This window comes from Alternaria dauci, chromosome 5, assembly GCF_042100115.1.
Source record: "Alternaria dauci strain A2016 chromosome 5, whole genome shotgun sequence".
NCBI lineage: Eukaryota > Fungi > Ascomycota > Dothideomycetes > Pleosporales > Pleosporaceae > Alternaria > Alternaria dauci.
Genome location: NC_091276.1, coordinates 2,557,840 through 2,574,938, shown reverse-complemented (window position 1 = coordinate 2,574,938; position 17,099 = coordinate 2,557,840). Strand labels below are relative to the sequence as shown.

The following is a 17,099-nucleotide window of genomic DNA, read 5'->3' as shown; positions in this document are numbered from 1 at the left end:
GCGTTCGGCTGGATGCGGGTGCTCAAACGTGAAGTGGTAGACGTGGGACGGCAGATCTGCGTTGACGCAATTGTCCCAGTGGAGAAGGTTGCACACTTGTGACCGTTGTACAGCGCTGCCTCTGGAGAACAGATGTAGTCGGAGGTGTAAGCTCAGCAATGTGTAGGAAGGGCGAATAGATGTGCTGCGGTTAGGTTCCATGCCGCATGTTGCAGCTGTACACGTTGCGTGCGGGCCGCGAATGAGGACGCCCAACGGTATCCTTGCGCATGTCATTCGCCAAACGTATTGCCATGAACTCTGGCCTCATCTCCTCACCACGTTGCCAGTCTACGCAAAGGTTCAGAACGTCGGACTCATCCCCGCGCTCGATACAGTGACATTCAATAGCGCGCCAAGAAAGCATCTACTTGAGACTTATCCCAACAGATGGAAGTAATTGCTCATTCCCAACCGCAGGGTGATAGCACGCGTGCTAGCGTGCTGCCACGGCTAGAGGTAATACGATCACTTCCCGAAATAGACTCGGGCGATCCTTTTCTTGATTGGACGGTGGAAGGAAAACCGCGGTATCCCGGTCGCTCGGTTGGATGCAAGAGCGTGTTAAGCCCCACCGGTTCCGTATTGGAGAAGCGATGGTGTGATTACCGCTTCTGGATGGACTGCCTGAGATTATCCTGGAGAGCGTGTCGAGTCGGTACCTGATCGTCTCTGTGTTGACTGGGATGTGGAAGAATTGAAAACGGCCGACGGCTGAGCGGAGACGGCAGAGACGGGCGAGACGGGCAGTAGCGAAGGTGATGAGAAGGAGTGGTGGAGTGTCAAGGCTGAAATGAGTGAGTGCAATGCGCTTGGTTGTAAGTGCAATACCCTGCCGTTAGCTTCAGGGTTTCCATGTGATTGAGATGACTCTAGAGTCTACCAAAACAAGTTGGTAGATGGCATTGATGCGGCTCAAGACAAAGAGATGATGGATGTGGTAGGAGATGGGGTAGTCGCCGAAGAAAAGCGACGGAGGGGTGCTAGCCGAAGCATAATGCTCGTGGTATGAGGCAGTCGCGCTGGCATTGGTGCAATCGCGGAACTATGGCTGCAGAATCGACCATGGTGTCAGGGTCTATTAGATACACGGCATTGAATGGATTCTGCGCAACGGTCGGAAAATATTTTGTAGGATGTGAGTCGGAGATGCCGGCTGCGGTGGTGGACAGGCAGGCGTGTGTGTTTCAAGAGGAGGTGGGCCGCGGCTCTTTGTTAGAGGTGAGTGAGTCACGCAGGAAGGGGCGGGCGAGACGACACGAGTGATGAGGAAGGCGCAGTGTGGCGAGGAAGGCGCCATGTGACAGGCAAGGGAGGAGCAGTATCCCAGGACCGGGCGAACGTTGCCGGCCACGTGTGAAAGATGCCGACAAAGGACCCTGGCTCAGCGTCGAATGACTAAGGCCGAGTCGACTAGGGCTGGGGGGGGAGCAAACATTGGCTAGCGGTATTGGAGCGTCGGCCTTGGTGAAACACGACGGCCATGAACGATGTTCCTGGCCAATTAATCCGCTTCCGCTCCGTGTCCATGGCCGTCTGCTTTGAGCGTCGTCAAACCGCTGATGCGCCGGCGTGAAACAAGTCGAGGGCTCGTCTAGGGCCGGCCGGGCAGGCATGTGCTGGCGGGCCTGTGATTGGACGGCGCCCGAGTATTGGCAATGGGCCTGCAACGCCTTGCCATGCACCACGACGGCCAGTCATGGTGAGGATGGTGCTGCTCACAGCTGGACCGACACACAGCTGGAATGGACGGCGGGGCTGAGGATGGCGAATGGTGGTGAGTGAGTGACTGCGAGCGTCTTGGAACAACGGCGGGGACATTAGACCGTGGCAGATTTTAATGTCATCCCCATCGCTCGCACCATGGATGCCCGCCCGCGGATGCGAAACAGTGGGTGGTCGAGTGGCGCCTGTGTGGTGCAGAGAGCTCCCGCAGAGGGCGCGCCCATCTGCTCGCCCTAGGCATCCCCAACTCAGACTGCGCATGGAGGGCCTGGCTCACATGCTCGCTATAGGGCCGCCCATGCCAACCGCAACCCCCCCGGCCTGTCCTGGCGCGTCTGGAGGCACGTCGTCTACTGCATGCCAGCCGCTGTATCGCTCGACCCAGTCCCTGCCCGCCCTGTGCAAACACAAGTCTGTGCGAGCCATTTTTATCCCCTCCACACCCGCGCCCCCAAAAAGACACGACGTGTGCTGTCTCTCTCTCCGCCGCCTGCCAGCGCTGCTTCTTGTCTGTCGCATTGCAAATTCCTTTCCCCCCCCTCCATCTCTCCGCCCGCGTGCATATCCTCACGCACAACTCGACGCCCAGACGTGCGCACCCCGGCTTAGTGTTGCACCAGCCTCTGACCCGCCCAGGCGAGCCCACTTCCCTCGACACTTCGTGTAGCGGAACTTCCTACAAGGCCCTGCCACACTTCACTCCTACAATCTATCTGCCCCTCCCACCGCGCACCACACGGACGCCCACACGCGACCATGACCACCGTTGTCGCCAATCCCCCGGCCCCTGCCCAGCATGCGGCACCAGCGCCCGCAGACGGCGTAGGCTCGTCGAGGACATATGCTCCCATTGCGCCCTCGACTCTCTCTCCCCACCAAGTGACGCCCAACTCTCGCTCCAAGCTGCCACCTCGAGAAGATGCTTCACCTACCTCCTCCAGTCCCGGTGCACAGCACAGAGCAGAGACAAAGCCCTCACCTCTTTCGTACGTCGTTTAGTCTTTCTTCCCGATCTTCTTCCTCGTCATGCCGTCCTCCTTCGGCCTCCTCTCCCACCTGCACCTCCATGTCTCCTCCGCACAGAGATATCATGTCCCTCATGTCTAACCGTCCCTCGTCTCGCAGGTCTCGCGGCCCGGTCCCCAAGGTCGTAGTCAAGAAGGAGCCCACGTCGCCAGACATGCCCACCACCACCAGGCATCGGCCACAGCGCCTCAACCTCGCCAACCACAACATTGTCCACTCCTCGGGCGCCCTCACTGCACGGCCCTCGGGCCAAGGCAGTGCCAACCTCCACGACGTTGGCCTCGCCTGTCTCTCGCCCGGCTTCCACACCCAGGACCCCGGCATGCGCGAGCAGCTGCAAAGAAGCTTGGATGTAAGGGAACGTCAAAGGCAAATCATCGAGGCGCGCCAGAAGGGCGGCAAGAGCGGACCACCCGAGGCCGAAGAGTCACGGGGCACAGAGATTGGTGCTTTTGGACGAACAATCAAGACACCGCAAACTTCTCGCCGGAAGGGCCCACCACCCGGTCTCTCCATTGCGCCTCCTTCACACTCGTCCTTTTCCAACGACCGTGTAATCCAGTCAGCGCCCATCAACCAGACTTTTACCGGTCTGCGCGGCAATGCACCACCCTCGCGGCAGCTGGCCAACGGCCCGTCAAACCTGTCGCAATCATCACACATCCACCATGTACCCGCACAGCAGACCAACAACCGGTTACCCCCCATCTCAGACGTCTTCCCAGAGCCTCTGGGAACTTCGCGGAATCCCTACCACCAGAATAGCCCAGGACACTCATCGCATTCCAACGTCCAGCCCCCAATGCCATCACCAAGCTTCCCGCCCCCACAATTCACACAGCCGCCCCCTACATCAAGGCCCCGAGAGTACAAGTCCGCTGAGGAGGCCGTCCAACAACTATCCGGGGGCCGCGAGGACCTCCTGCCCCGTCTGGTTCACTACGGTGGTCATCAACCCCCAACACCCCCGTCGCCAATGCCCAAGAACGGATCGTCAGCATACGCATCGAGGCCTGACCTGCACCGCAGTGGCAGTTCTCGGAGACGCGGCCGCGACGAATACGAACAAGACAACGGTACCCCGCCGCTAGGTCGTCAACAACCGCGCCTCGGTCCCTTTGGCGCCGGCCGTGACTCGCCAGAAACTCAACTGAAAAAGAAGGAAGAATTCATTGGACTGTGTGCAAGAGCTTGGGATCTGTTTCACTCATGATGATACCTGGCTTCGGCTTTGACTCGATAATTACTATTCAGCGACAACTTGATCTTTTCTCTCTTCTACGGCGCATCGTCACTATCGCTTCTATTATTTCGCTTCGATTTCTCAGCAGGTCGTTTGAACACTGCAACTTATTACCCCTTCGTATTCGCGCATTGTTCATTTTCGATACGTTTTTGTAAAATCGCCAGCAGAAGCAGCCTCGTACCGGGGGCATGCAGGGTTATACCCAGACATACGCACCCACCACATTTCCATATGTTGTTCTTTTTTACCACCATTCTGAAACTTTTTAGTTTCGAGTTTATTTTGGGAGAATCTCTCATCACGGTCATATGAGCACAAGGGACGAGGGCATTTATTCGACAGGCAATGTTTTGCTATACGTGGCTGAGGCCGTCTTGAAACAAACCATGTCTCATGATCATTCTCACTTTCTACTTCCTTTTTTCGCTCTCCTGTTCGACTGAATTGCCGACCTGTTTAGGCGGCGGATCTTTTACTGGGTGCGACATGCGATGTGGAGGAGATACCTTTTTCGACTTTGTTGGGGTGTTAATCTTGGTTCGAGCAAACGCAATGTCTAGTGGATCGGCAGAAGGGCAGGACAAGTTGAGAAGGTAGCGCTCACGCACAGTGACGCACTTTACCCTAGCTGCCGTAACAATAAAAATGTTCATTTTCAACCGATGATGGCTGTTGAGCCTGGACCCTGACGACGTGTTCGCCTGCATGCATGAACAGCACTTTGCTTGGTAGTGTTGCGTCACTAGACGCATTGCGCAAGTTGATTGGATGACAGGAGCTTGTATTTTCGCCTGCGTAGTCGGTCTGCTTCGGAGCTCAATTGACAACGCGCAACAAAAACAATGCATCGAGTATAGTTTACAGCACATCACAGCCTATTGGGAGAGTAGTCCGTACACGAACTCCAACAGACTCTGTCTGCAGTGCATGTCAATCCTGTCTTCTCCACGCAAGAGCACCAATAGCAGCAATGACGCACGCACGAGTAAGCACGCCCAAAACACCGACCGCGTCATTACCAACTACCGTGATTGCGATAATCATCGTTCGCATCCTCCTGTCCATCTCCATCTGCACCACCCTTTTTCCCATATCCGCCAATTCCAGTAAAAAATCATCCACAACAATGCTATACCTTCCTTCCACGGTAATCACCCCCGCCCACCAAAACGGCTGATCAAACGAGTTGATCCGTTTCCCATTTGCTCCTGACCATCTCCTTGGTTTACTGTGTTATCTATCAGGAACAACAACGACGGGAACAGAGTATCCGAGAGGCCAACCGACCGCCGATCAGCGTTCCGTGACGGTTTTCGCCAATCGCGAAATCTTGAACAAGATCGCGGACATGCAGCCCTATGTGACAGACTAATTGGATGCGAATTGACTAGCAAGTAAGACCGAGTAGACGGTGTATACTGTATGATGCGCGGGTCGCGTTCAGCCCTATTGTAACAGATTGAGCAAATGATCTTCGAATAAAGGGCGGGATCGAAGGTCACACGACCAAACTTGAATGGTTAACAATTACAGAGTACGGTGTGATGTGATGAGACAAGCCGGGACGACTTCGGGCGAGTAAGAGAGAGCAAAGAACAGCACATAGCACAGCAACCCGGCTGGGCTCAACTGACGATCCGGTCTTGGTGTGTTCGGTATATTGACGATCACAAGGCAAGTTAAAGTCGGCTATATGCACGACCACGACCAAGAACCTCCAATCTCGTATGCTAGCAACAAATGCCGATCTCCGTTCAAACTGAACAATTTCATCTCGCCAATATTCCTAAATCAATAGTCTGGTATCCATCAACCTTCTTATTCCAGACCATGATTTCCAACAACCTGGTCCAAATTGCAGAGCGACATCAAAGGGATCGCGTGCGCAGGATCGCGGGATTGAGAGATGCCCATGTGCAATTTTCCCACATGATCTCCACCAGGATGGTAGCTGGGGGTTGGGGGGGGTTATGGGCTCCGTCTCGAATTTATCCTAGCACACACACAAAGATGCACCTAGCCTACGCACGGTGCATCTTTTCCCACCATCACCAACTTTCTCTCGCTCGCTCGCTCGTTAGACCTAGTCAGTTGTGCCCATACCCTAGTCGGTTTCGAAACAAACGTCGTCGACTTGGCACGCTTCTTCTTAGCTGACGCAGGGACCGGAGATGCTGCGCTGGCAAGGGTGTCGCGAGAAAAAAAAATATGAAACAGCCGCTTCTTAGCCTCGGAGGCGCGAGAGCGAGAGCGAGAGGATATGAGATGAATTGAGGCGTTGGAAGGATGGAAGGAGGAGTAGGATCAAGGGAAGATGCGAGATGAGGGAGGATTCGCGTGGGCTACGGCGACGCCACGAACATGCCGCGTGTGTGCATGTGTGTGTGCCGTGACGAAGAGGCGTTGATGGAGATGCCGCGTGTATGCCGTCGTGGCTAGGAAGAAAGGTACGCGGCAGATGTGACGATGATGGTGATGGATGGCGTGGCGGCGCAGTCGTCGAACATCCATCTCGCTCCACATCGTGAAAATGCGCGAGATGCGCGCGCCGCGCGATAGAAACACGTTTATTCAGACATGGTACGCATGGTCACTTGGCAGGGTGTGGTGCAAAAGCACTCGAAGCTTTTTTAGGCAAAGGGATACGTCGTGTTGTCACCGCCGCATCGGGCCTCGTGACCACTGCACGTTGTTTTGAAAAAAATCTAACTGGGACAAGGTGAATTTCAAACTGGGTTTGGACAGGCATGTTCCCCACTTGCTGCCACATTCTAGCTCTTCTAGCTGACTGGGTTGACACGCGGTGCATTCCGCATCGGTTCCTTGCTCGGAGCACTGTCGGTGCTTCACCTGTCAGATCTGACGATGGAGATGCGCGCCCTGTGCGTGCATACTCATGCCACGGACCGCTCAGCACTGTGGGCTTTCAATAGTCTGCAAAGACGGAATTTTGCGTGCTGAACGTTGTTGTGATGCGCAATGCAAGGACTCCTTTGCGCAAAGCTTTCAATGTAATTGTTGAATCGTGCGTTGTTCGCTGAAAGTTCGGTGACCGATGTAGGTCCTTTATGTGTCGGAACTTCCCTGCGTACAGCGTATAGCACGTGCGTTTCGCTTGTCCGGTTGACAACCGTTGCGTGAGACGGCGCGAGAAACGCAGATCCAGCTTCGAATGACTAGTACGTGCTTCGACGTGACTTCAGTTGTCGTTGTTGTGTGCTTCCAGCAAGGCAATGACTTCTGATCTACTCGTGTCTGCATTACTGCTCATTCGAAGGCGTCTTCCCCCGTATGTACCATATGGAAATTGGAACTTGCGAGCGGGTCGTACGTTGACAAACTCAACCATACCCTTGTCGGGAAACAAAGCAGGAGATTCCAAGAGTTTTGCCCTGCGGATATTATGTTCCGTAACCACGGCGCCTAGTTCGAGCAGGAGCTTGACCATTGATACCAGCAACTCATCGATAGCTGCATTCAAGGCGCCGTCACTGACACAGGTTCCATGTTCAACCAGATATCGACACAGGCCCTCGTTCTCTGTCCGTACGGCATGCATCATCAGTGTACACCTCCAGTGCAGCTCACGACACGTCGACGGCCTCCACCCGACACGTGCACCGTACTCGACTAATATGTGGACTATGTCCAGACGCCCTTGCTTTGCGGCCTCTTCATAGCAGCAAGACGTCTGAAAAGCGCTAAGATTCGGTCCACGATCCAAGAGTAGACGAACAATTTTCTCGTTACCGCCTTTGACGGCTCGTTCGAGCGGAGGCCAAAACACGCTTTGGGTGCTTATCATGAATGTTTTCTCCCCATCTGCTGTCAGCGAGGCGGAAGCTCCGTGATTGAGAAGCCATTCTGCAACGTCGGCTCTCTGCGGGCTACCCAATGCGATGATGCGAAGCATGTGGTCATGCTCAAGATAATTCCTTCTGACACGACTAAGGTGCGTGTCCCGTTCGTTCTTGACGAGACCATTATCTTTTTTCAATCGGAATGCCAGCAGTTCGGAGAGCTGAGAGTAGAAGTTGACCGATCGGCTTTTCAATACTCCAGAGCGCACTGCATCCTCAGTCGATTGGTACCTAGTGCTGAAATCTGATGAGTGCCTACGTTTATCCATGATGAATCTTATGGCATCCAACCGCCCCTTTTCTACCGCAGCCTCAAAGACCTGTCGTCCAAGTTCGTTGTGCCTCTGCTGAAAAGTCGGATTTGAGAAGATCTTTCCAAGTAACACCAGGTTACCACACTCGGCGGCTGTCGTGATAATGTAGTGATGACATAAAGGCGCAGAACCACGCTCGATGTCATGCGACAACACGTCGTCTATAGCTGGGTCGTCGAGTGCAAGCTTGATCCCTTCTTCACAGTCGTTCACCAGGGCCATCTCTAGGAAGTGCAGTGGATCACTGAAGGGACACGTCTTGTATCGCCTGAATTTAAGACGTACGCTCTTCAACATGCGCTGCGGATGCCGACAAAAAGCATAGATATACTGCTTCAGAACCTTGTGCGATATCTCTTTGCTCTTTTCGCCAGGATGATTCACCTGGAAAAGACGCTCGGCTGCGCGGTATGTGCGTTCATAAAGATCAATCTCAAACAATTTCCCATTGCTCTTTCGCTCAGACTGGCTTATCTGGCGAAAGACACGCCGGCGAGCATCAGGAGGCATATCTGGCCTAAGGCTTTCGGTAGCACGGTATACGCGTCCATCTAAATCGGTATTGTCCCAGTTCCTCCGCATGATCTTGTAGGTAAGGTAGGACTGCCAAAACGCATCGAACTCGTGCTGCAAATCTGATTTGGTATACAACCATCTCTCCTGGTAATCCTCCAATACGTAGGATTGGTAGAGTGCATTCTTTACTTCTTGCGAGAATTCCTCTGTCAAGGTTTAGCATATTGCATTGCCGTAATCACAATTGCAGGACGCTTGGGCATGCGTACTGTTCACGAGCCTCAATCTTAGCCCGCGCCTGAGACCGCGGACGTTGACGGCGTGGATAAGAATTTCGCGCCGTGTCTCCGCTGGCAGATTGGAGAGATTCGTCATGCTAGAAAGAATGACGGTTGTGGGTGAGAATGACCAAGCAGAGGTGGTGGGCGAAACCTAGGGATGCGCCTTCCCAGTTGCATGGCGCTAGGCTGTTTCTGTTCCAGGCAACAGGCAACAGGCAAGGCCGCCTGCAGCCACAACATCGAAGACAGACACAAACTCTGCATTTGCGCGACAGTGGTATGAAGTGCGCTCTCTTGATTCCGAAGGCGTGATGCCTTCCGAGAGAATGACCTTCTGGGGTTTCGGGTCGATGTTATTTAGGCTTGGACATTACTGTTTAACGACGGATATGCAATTGCTATTTCGACATAGTGTTTATTGCTATGTTCATAGGCGCCTGGATCGTAGGCGCTCGCAACCTTCGACGTCACCCGTGGTGTGGGTGCTTTCAGGAGAAGGCGACAATAAGCGCCAGTGACGCAAGGCGGTTGGGCGGTTGTGTGTAATGTGGTGTCACGGTGAGAGCGGCGTTGTGATTTTACGGTCCCTGCAAGGAGGCGCAGAGCGACAGCATAACGTTGACTACTCTCACAGCGTCGCATCTCGCTGCATCGGTGTGCCTTCCTTAATCAGGTATGTGGATAGAAGGCAAAAAAGATATCGGATATGAGGCTGTCCGACTGAGGTTGGGTACTGGACCGAAATGGCAAAAAGGAAATCATGAAATCTCTCCAACTGGGAATTGAACCCAGGTCTCCCGCGAATTTGTCAAGAGCCAGAGGCTGGAATGACAAGCGGAAATACTGACCACTATACTATTGAAGATTGCTGATTTGATGAAGGAAGAAGCATTTATTTGTAATATAGACACGAAATGTCGTGAGCAGCAAGTCAAATCTCCATCGTGTGGAATCTATGCGCCACGGCCTTAGTGGGGCTATTATCCTCTTCCGCCAAATGCCTACGCAGATAAACAGCTATGTGAGTGATCATGCACCTTGTGCTGACTGCATGTAGCAGCATTTACGTGAGCATCTCAATGTAATGCAGTGCAGATCGCCATTCGGTGGTCTAGTGGATGGTCTTCCGGTTCATAAGGTTCGCCTCGCCACAACGTACGAGTGCTTTGGATCAACGACACAAGACGAGACGTGATTCACAACATGCGGGTAAGTATCCATGCATACCGTTCTTGGTATAGGCGTGGAAGTCACCCCTACTGTGTGCTCGCTCTTATTTGCGATGGCTGTGACAATGATGCGCGGGTGTTTGCCAGGAGAAAGGTGTTCGGATTGTGGGCGTTCCACGTTCTGCGATAGAGTCCTACGTCATCCATATAGTCCTCGCCGCATCTTACTCTATGAGGCATCGAGGGTTGAAGAAACTCCAAGCAATCGTCTGAAGAGTTCGTGTCCCATGTTTCACGAGTGCGGCAGCGGTCTTTCCGAAGGGATCTTACGTACTCGAATTGACCTAGTATCCTCGGGTAACTCGCACCCCAGCGGCGACATGTCTAGCGATCCACCTCCCATGGCTCATACGGCCATCGCGTGCTGCACGAAATTTCTGTTCACTGTCTTCCATGGCGTGCAAGAGCTCCGATGATCCCGCCAGGGTTCGTCACATTGCCTGCGGGCTGGCCGAGAAGATCGAGCATCCAGGCATTCATAGGTACGGGCGCGATGATCACGTCACCTATCTGACAACAGAGAAGAAGCCTGGCGGCGTTGTGGCTTCAAGGGAAGTGTGTGGAGGTACCTCGGTATATACTAATGGAGAGCTACCGTATCCGTGCACTCAATGCCCGCCGTCGGTCAATGCCCACGTTTTACTAGTAAAAGTAGAAACTTCTAAAGGCTATAACTTCTTTAATATTTAATATTTTTAGAAGATTTCTTAATATTTAGAATCTAGAAGCTTAGCTCTATAAATATATAATAAAAATATTATATAATATAGCTTACTTCTAGAGATAATAGATTACTATATAAAAGTTAGCTTTTAAAATAAGATATATTAAATTATAATTTTATTATATATTTATAGAGCTAAGCTTCTAGATTCTAAATATAAAATTATATTCTAAAAATATTAAGTATTAAAAAAGTTATTAGCTATAAAAGTATTTTTACGCTAAATTTTAGCGTGAAAAATAGATTTTCTAGTATAGCTCTTTATCTACTTTATATTTCTTAGTTACTATTTAAAGTTTAATATATAATATAGTATATAAAGGTTTTTATCTATTTAAATTTTTAAAATAGCTTTTAATTAAAAAGTTTATTTTATATAGTACTTTTATATCTAGCTAACTAAGCTACTTAGTACCTAAATAATATAGTAAAGCTATAGAGCTAGCTTTTTAGATTATAAATATTAAGAAATCTTCTAAAAATATTAAATATTAAAGAAGTTATAGCCTTTAGAAGTTTCTACTTTTACTAGTAAAACGCGGGCATTGACTGACGGCGGGCATTAAGTGCACGGATACGGTAAGTGGCCTCGCAGCAAACCACGAAAGCCTCGATCTGCACGCGGTCTGGCTGCCCCTTGATTGCGAACACCTCCTTTCGTCTCACAACCCGCGATACGTACGAAAGCGAGCGAAGACGCAAATGCATGCCTCGGGATAGTCACGTATGGATCTTTGGTTTCTGCCGCGCTACGCGAGTTGAAACAGCTCGGAGTTCATATCGGCTTCGGTGATCATACATACCAAAACAGTGCAAACATGATTAGAAAAGCTTAGAACTTCGCGATTCGTTTGTTGAAGGCGACGGAGTAAAATTAAGGGAGACGCCTTCTCTCAATATTTTGCTCGACTGCAAAGCTTGTCGTGGATCACCTACTGATGTTACAATGCAGCAGCTTCAGTTCTCGCACTCCAGACCACTGTACCTCGATTTGCCTATATATCCCTGCGAACAAGGCATTTTACTACGTAGAGTTCGCTTGCCTACAACCGCTCTCACTGTACGACTGTAGCAACGTCGGACCATTTCTGACAGCACTCGCAACACACATATCGCCGGGCCCCAATCTGACCGAAATCGATATATTCATAGAACACGCGTGAGGAGCTGGACAGGTACTAGAGAAGGCACCAAGCGGAATTGAGTTCTAACGGAGAAAGTTTCTTCTTACTTGTTGACAGTAATCAACCAAGGCTTATAACTTGAGGAATAATAACTCGATGCTTTTACAGCCTCTGCTACCTAGGTAGTATACAGCCTTCCACACTCACATACGTAATCTCAATTCCTTCTTGAAAGCCTCCCATGTCTTCCTTAGTACGCCACGCAGCCTAGGTACACAACTGCAGAATAGTTAGCATAGACTACGCGATGAGGCGTGAACTTACAGTGTGCGAACAGCGCATATGAATCTGCATTTTCCAGTGCCCGATCGGTCGAAAGCTGAACCGTCGTATCGAATCCGTATGTATGGTCCTCCGTGCCTGGGCTGAAAACGTTCTGAGCATGCTTCATTTCATCCAAAACCGTGGTTCCTTGATCGAGTCGTTTGCAGTCTCTTGAAGCAGCGGGAGATCCTGTAAGGAATAATTCACAGTACGTGATGTAGCTCGACCCCGCCCAATTGTAAGCGTACATAGATATGTTGCCCAGCGAGCAGATTTCATCTGTCCGGCCTCCATAAGATGACATCGTTCTCGATGACCAGGTATTGCATTCCTTTGCAACTGCCCTCATCCGAGTAGAGACCTGATCTCTGACCCTTTTCGATGATGATTTGAAGAACGTGATTAGCCTGCTGTCTCCGGCTTCGGCTGCTGTCGCGGCACCGGACGCCAGCTCTTTGCAATTCCGCAGGGCTATCCGAATTGCCTCGTGACATGTTGTATCGCATATACGCCGGGGAACATAAGAGCGTTTCACTGGTGACTCGTGGACTGCGGCTGCCCTTTTACCATCGACGGAGATGCTGAGTCTGTTCGAGTCGTATCTCAAGACGCCCACAAGCTCGGTGGAGTTCTCGTTGGCGTATGGTAACATGCCGTTGGCGAATACGTCGAAACTTCCACCACTGCTCAGGTTGTGTAATGCAGCAGCGTCGATAGCAAACTCTTTCCTGCTTCCGGATTCCAGGATGAAGAAATTATCGACAGATAAGACGCTTGTGTCAAGCTGAATTGCGATACCCTCAAATGGTACCCTCTTAGCTAAGTTTTCGTCAGCGACAACTCACTTCCAAGACTGGCTAGTATGATAATGTCGGTGTAGCCTGGTCTTGAAGGACCATGGCTTCCATAGAGGCGTCGGTGAGCCAAGTATTGCTTGTGATTGCTCTTGATCAGGGAGTTGGGAAATGACTTTGCCACTTACAACTACTGTTCGAGTACAACGTAATCCGCTTGACGGGCAGTGTTTCGTCGAGAAGAGTTCCGGTGCTGAGAAGGTTCAAAGTGGTGTCGCCGATGTTGGTAATGGTCATCTTAACCACGGTGTCCCCGGAAGCGGCCAGCTGAACGTTGAGAGGACCTTCTGTTTGCAACATATTGACAGAAGCGGCAATCGTGTATGAAAGGAAGGCCAAGACGGCGATTAGTTTGTTAGTAAACAACTTCATGGTAGGGGTAAATCGAGCAAGAGTCCTAGATGAACTGATACGGGGAGGTGCTTTAGAATCCTGCCCAGGTGTGTTGACGCAGCACGACAAGTTTTTAGTCGTTGAAAGATTTGGGAGTAGGAGCCGACGCAAGCCCACTGATCTTTTCCTTCTCCAAGGTTAGGCGACGTAGTTTCTCCTCTATGAGCCCCTACAGCGGTCGGCCCAGGGGCTTGCCTCCTCCAGTGACGAACACAACCGGAGAAAATGACAACGTTGCAAAAGGTCTGGGGAGAACAGATGCTTTAGTAATATTCTTCCACGACGCGGGATGTCTACTGCAACCTCGAAAATTTTGTGGTCGTTTGAACTTCTTAAAAACGCAATGGAATTGCATACTACTGTAAGAAAAAGACTCGATATTGGAGCCACACCTGGCGGATTCAGCACATACAGTGGATGTATGATCTTTGACTTGACGATAAAGGGGCCAGTTCATACGTACATTTGATGTTCCGTTCCCCGCCTACCAAATCGTTCAACCCAGATGTCGCAGTCTCTATCAATGCACTCCGGATTCACAAAGGTGGTTAGCTTCAGTGTCACACTCTTCATATACTTCTCGTACGCCTGTTTCGCGACTCTAGTCCTCTCAGAGTTATATATCAACATCAAGTCTACACGATGCTCATCGGGCAAGGGAAGAGATGAACAATCTGGCACGCAGCTTGTTTGCTCTTGCAGCAGGATGATGTTTCCCGCCTTCTACGAGCACCAGGAACCAGTATGAAACATGTATAAAATATAAGAAAGTTGGACGTATGGATCGAAATGGTAAATTTCAGGAAGATTAAACAATTAGACTAGATGGATAACGATTTCTTTACAAGACCACAGTCACCGTAGTGGGCGTGACGTCAAATTCCTGCGCTGGTGCGTTGAACTGATTGTAGATCGCCTTGTGAGAACCGGTGTAGTTGTATCCAGGCCTGCAAGTCCATTCGTTAGTCACATGTTCATGTTTCCTGGAGAATACTAGGAATATACAAGGGAGACTTACGCGTTCAAGGGTTCGTAGGGAAGCTTCTCAAAGCTCAACAAGATCTCTTCTGGGGAGCCACTGGTGTCGCTAGTCCTCTCACTGAACTTGGCAGAGATACCAGTGTTGACACCCTCCAAGATGCGGCATGGTGCGTACCAGTTGCCCTTGCGGTACCAGCCGTTCTCATAACCGGAGCAGTATGCCTTGGCACCGAGAGCGAAGCCCTCGATGGTGGGTACCGAGACGTTGAAGTCGTAGTAGCAGCCGCTGCGTGCGCAGCCGGCCGACCATCCCTCAACGTGCCATGTCCAGTTTGATGGGATCGCCGGTGGCTGAGTTGTGACAGGAGTGGCGTGGACAGCGCCAGCAGCGAACGCGAGCAGAGTTGTGAAGGAGACCATGTTGATGGTTCTGTGTTGTGAGTCGGCGGGCTGGGTGTATGGGAGATAAATTTGTTGTGGTAGGTTTTCGTTAGGTTGAAGTTTGCTTGTGTATCGAATGTATTACCGTGGGCCATCTGCCTTTTATATTGCGCATCTTGCGGCATTCGTTTCCATGAACGTTATATTCAAGATCCGAGCGTACCGACTCCTATTCTCCGTCGGATATTTCGCCGCGTGAGGTGTCACTGGTGTCTCCAAGCGCGCCGCCGAAAAGGCCCGCAGGCTGCCGATCTCAGTTGAGGATCACCACTTGGTGGCCAAGTTGCGCTGTTGAGCCCTACAAAACGTCATCCTATATACCAGTAGTGGCGCAAATACGAGGCTGGTGCCCGGCCAGGAGAGCTTGAAGTCGGGGTATTGTCTTGGTGTGCTATTTTTGGAGTTGGTGCCCATTTTACGAAGGAGCTAGTTCCCGGACCGTAGCCGGACCTTCTGCGCCCACGTCATCCGTCGTACATCGACATCATGGCGCTTGCTAGAACCATCTCCGTATCTTCTTACACCACATCGTTTTGTCCATTATTGAACCACGAGATACACTCTAAAGGGAATCGCGAGATGCCCTTTCCACCCTCAAAGATCGTTGTGCGATATTTCATGGTTGGGAAGGGTAGCACCTTATTTCGTCTACAACTGGAAGCGGCTCCGAAGATGAGTGCATTTGGACAACCCGTCCTTTAGATTCTATGATACTCCAGGAAATAGCATGCTGAAGTACGACACAGGTTCAAGCCTGTGGCTAGTAAAAGATTCATGTTGATGCAACCTTGAGTGAGTATGTGCAAGATGCCACTTATCATCCTAAGTAGGCTTTAGAGAGTCCTCGAACCGTCACTAGCACTGCTTCATTCGGCCATTCACTGCACATAATACTATGGTCATGAGCAGATTTGCAATAATTGTTGAGCTTTTATCAATTCCTCGAATTGCACCTGAAATGTGCAAGTGCAGCGCTCTGCTTCATCCCCGTGTTTCACGTTATTGGCATATCATCCAAAACACCACAATTACCTTTAGGGCACTATATCTGCCTTCACTGAAGGTGACTGACGAGAAAAGTGCGCTAACCAGCATACGCACGGCCCGCCCAGTCAAAAAGAGCAAACTGACCCTCCCAGAAGTGCCAACAATACACCACACTCTGCTCTCCAGACCACGTCAGGCGTTCTTCCGCATCTCCAACAACCAGCGCCACTATCCACTGCGATGGCTGAACCCAGTATCGCCCCGACGTTCTCCGCCCTCCCCACTGAGATGAAGGTGGCAGTCTTTCGTCATCTCCTCCAAAGCAACCACAGAAAATCGGCTTGCCTTGTGAGTCGCGTTTGGAGAGATCTAATGGCGCCTATCCTCTGGGAAAAACTTACACTGAGAATCGCAACCACCTTACCAGGAGAGCTGGCTTGTTTGCTGAAACCAGATAACGGAGTCCTTGCCCATGTGCGTATTGTCAACGTCTCCACCGAACTGGACAACAACATGGAGTTTGTTATGGCTTCCGAATTTGGGATTGCTTTCAAGCTCATCATTGGCGCTCTCCCTAGAAACTGTCTTTCAAAGATCAGATTCGACACTGCTATCAGTGTGCCGACGTTGCTGAGCATTCTACAATCCCAGCAAACACTCCAAACACTTCAGCTTCGGCATGTGGCTTTGAACACCAGCTCATATTTCAGCCCCAATCTCGCCATCCATGGCTCATGGGTCACGCCTATGTTACGAAACATTCGAAAGCTTCAAATTCCCATCATCTACAGGAACGATACCGTGTACGAGAACAACGCCTATCTTTTCAAGAATACACCAAAGCTCAAGGCCCTGAGTTTGAAGGGCTACTTTCACGAGTTCTCCTTCCGTGACTCGCATGGACATGATGCATTTGGAGCACCAGGAGCAGCCGGTCAGAATCTGCAGCTGAACTGCCTTCAGTTATTTCAGCTGAATCTCAAGACGCATCCTGCTTCGCTATTCACTGTCATTGATTTATCAACTCTACGCGAA

At 51.1% G+C, this 17,099-nt stretch overlaps 4 protein-coding genes across 4 annotated transcripts; 1 reads left to right on the top strand and 3 right to left on the bottom strand.

Moving 5' to 3' along the window:
• Positions 1 to 2,520: 2,520 nt before the first annotated feature.
• ACET3X_006286 (uncharacterized protein) lies at positions 2,521 to 4,003 on the top strand (the record flags this gene model as incomplete). Its single annotated transcript, XM_069452481.1, has 2 exons — positions 2,521 to 2,750; positions 2,890 to 4,003. 2 exons carry the CDS (start codon positions 2,521 to 2,523, stop codon positions 4,001 to 4,003), a joined length of 1,344 nt encoding a protein of 447 aa, XP_069306646.1.
• A 1,040-nt stretch (positions 4,004 to 5,043) lies between these two features.
• ACET3X_006285 (uncharacterized protein) lies at positions 5,044 to 9,130 on the bottom strand. The gene is made up of 3 exons (XM_069452480.1): positions 8,996 to 9,130; positions 5,324 to 8,932; positions 5,044 to 5,264 (listed from the first exon to the last, which is right to left on the bottom strand). The coding sequence occupies exons 1-2, from the start codon at positions 9,099 to 9,101 to the stop codon at positions 7,236 to 7,238; spliced, it is 1,803 nt and encodes a 600-aa protein (XP_069306645.1). The 5' UTR covers positions 9,102 to 9,130; the 3' UTR covers positions 5,044 to 5,264; positions 5,324 to 7,235.
• Positions 9,131 to 12,334: 3,204 nt separating this feature from the next.
• ACET3X_006284 (uncharacterized protein) lies at positions 12,335 to 13,634 on the bottom strand (the record flags this gene model as incomplete). Its single annotated transcript, XM_069452479.1, has 3 exons — positions 12,335 to 12,363; positions 12,409 to 13,227; positions 13,391 to 13,634. 3 exons carry the CDS (start codon positions 13,632 to 13,634, stop codon positions 12,335 to 12,337), a joined length of 1,092 nt encoding a protein of 363 aa, XP_069306644.1.
• Positions 13,635 to 14,440: 806 nt separating this feature from the next.
• On the bottom strand, positions 14,441 to 15,137 carry ACET3X_006283 (uncharacterized protein). Its single transcript, XM_069452477.1, has 2 exons — positions 14,674 to 15,137; positions 14,441 to 14,602 (listed from the first exon to the last, which is right to left on the bottom strand). The coding sequence occupies exons 1-2, from the start codon at positions 15,054 to 15,056 to the stop codon at positions 14,497 to 14,499; spliced, it is 489 nt and encodes a 162-aa protein (XP_069306643.1). The 5' UTR covers positions 15,057 to 15,137; the 3' UTR covers positions 14,441 to 14,496.
• Between the last annotated feature and the right edge of the window lie 1,962 nt (positions 15,138 to 17,099).

What these genes read in the sequence shown, in the direction of transcription:
- ACET3X_006285 (XM_069452480.1), bottom strand. Translation starts at nt 9,101, where the DNA reads ATGACGAATCTCTCCAATCTGCCAGCGGAGACACGGCGCGAAATTCTT. An exon ending in AAGATTGAGGCTCGTGAACA is followed by an intron (nt 8,933 to 8,995) that starts GTACGCATGCCC and finishes AAACCTTGACAG; the next exon opens with AGGAATTCTCGCAAGAAGTA.
- ACET3X_006283 (XM_069452477.1), bottom strand. Translation starts at nt 15,056, where the DNA reads ATGGTCTCCTTCACAACTCTGCTCGCGTTCGCTGCTGGCGCTGTCCAC. An exon ending in CCCTACGAACCCTTGAACGC is followed by an intron (nt 14,603 to 14,673) that starts GTAAGTCTCCCT and finishes ATGGACTTGCAG; the next exon opens with GCCTGGATACAACTACACCG.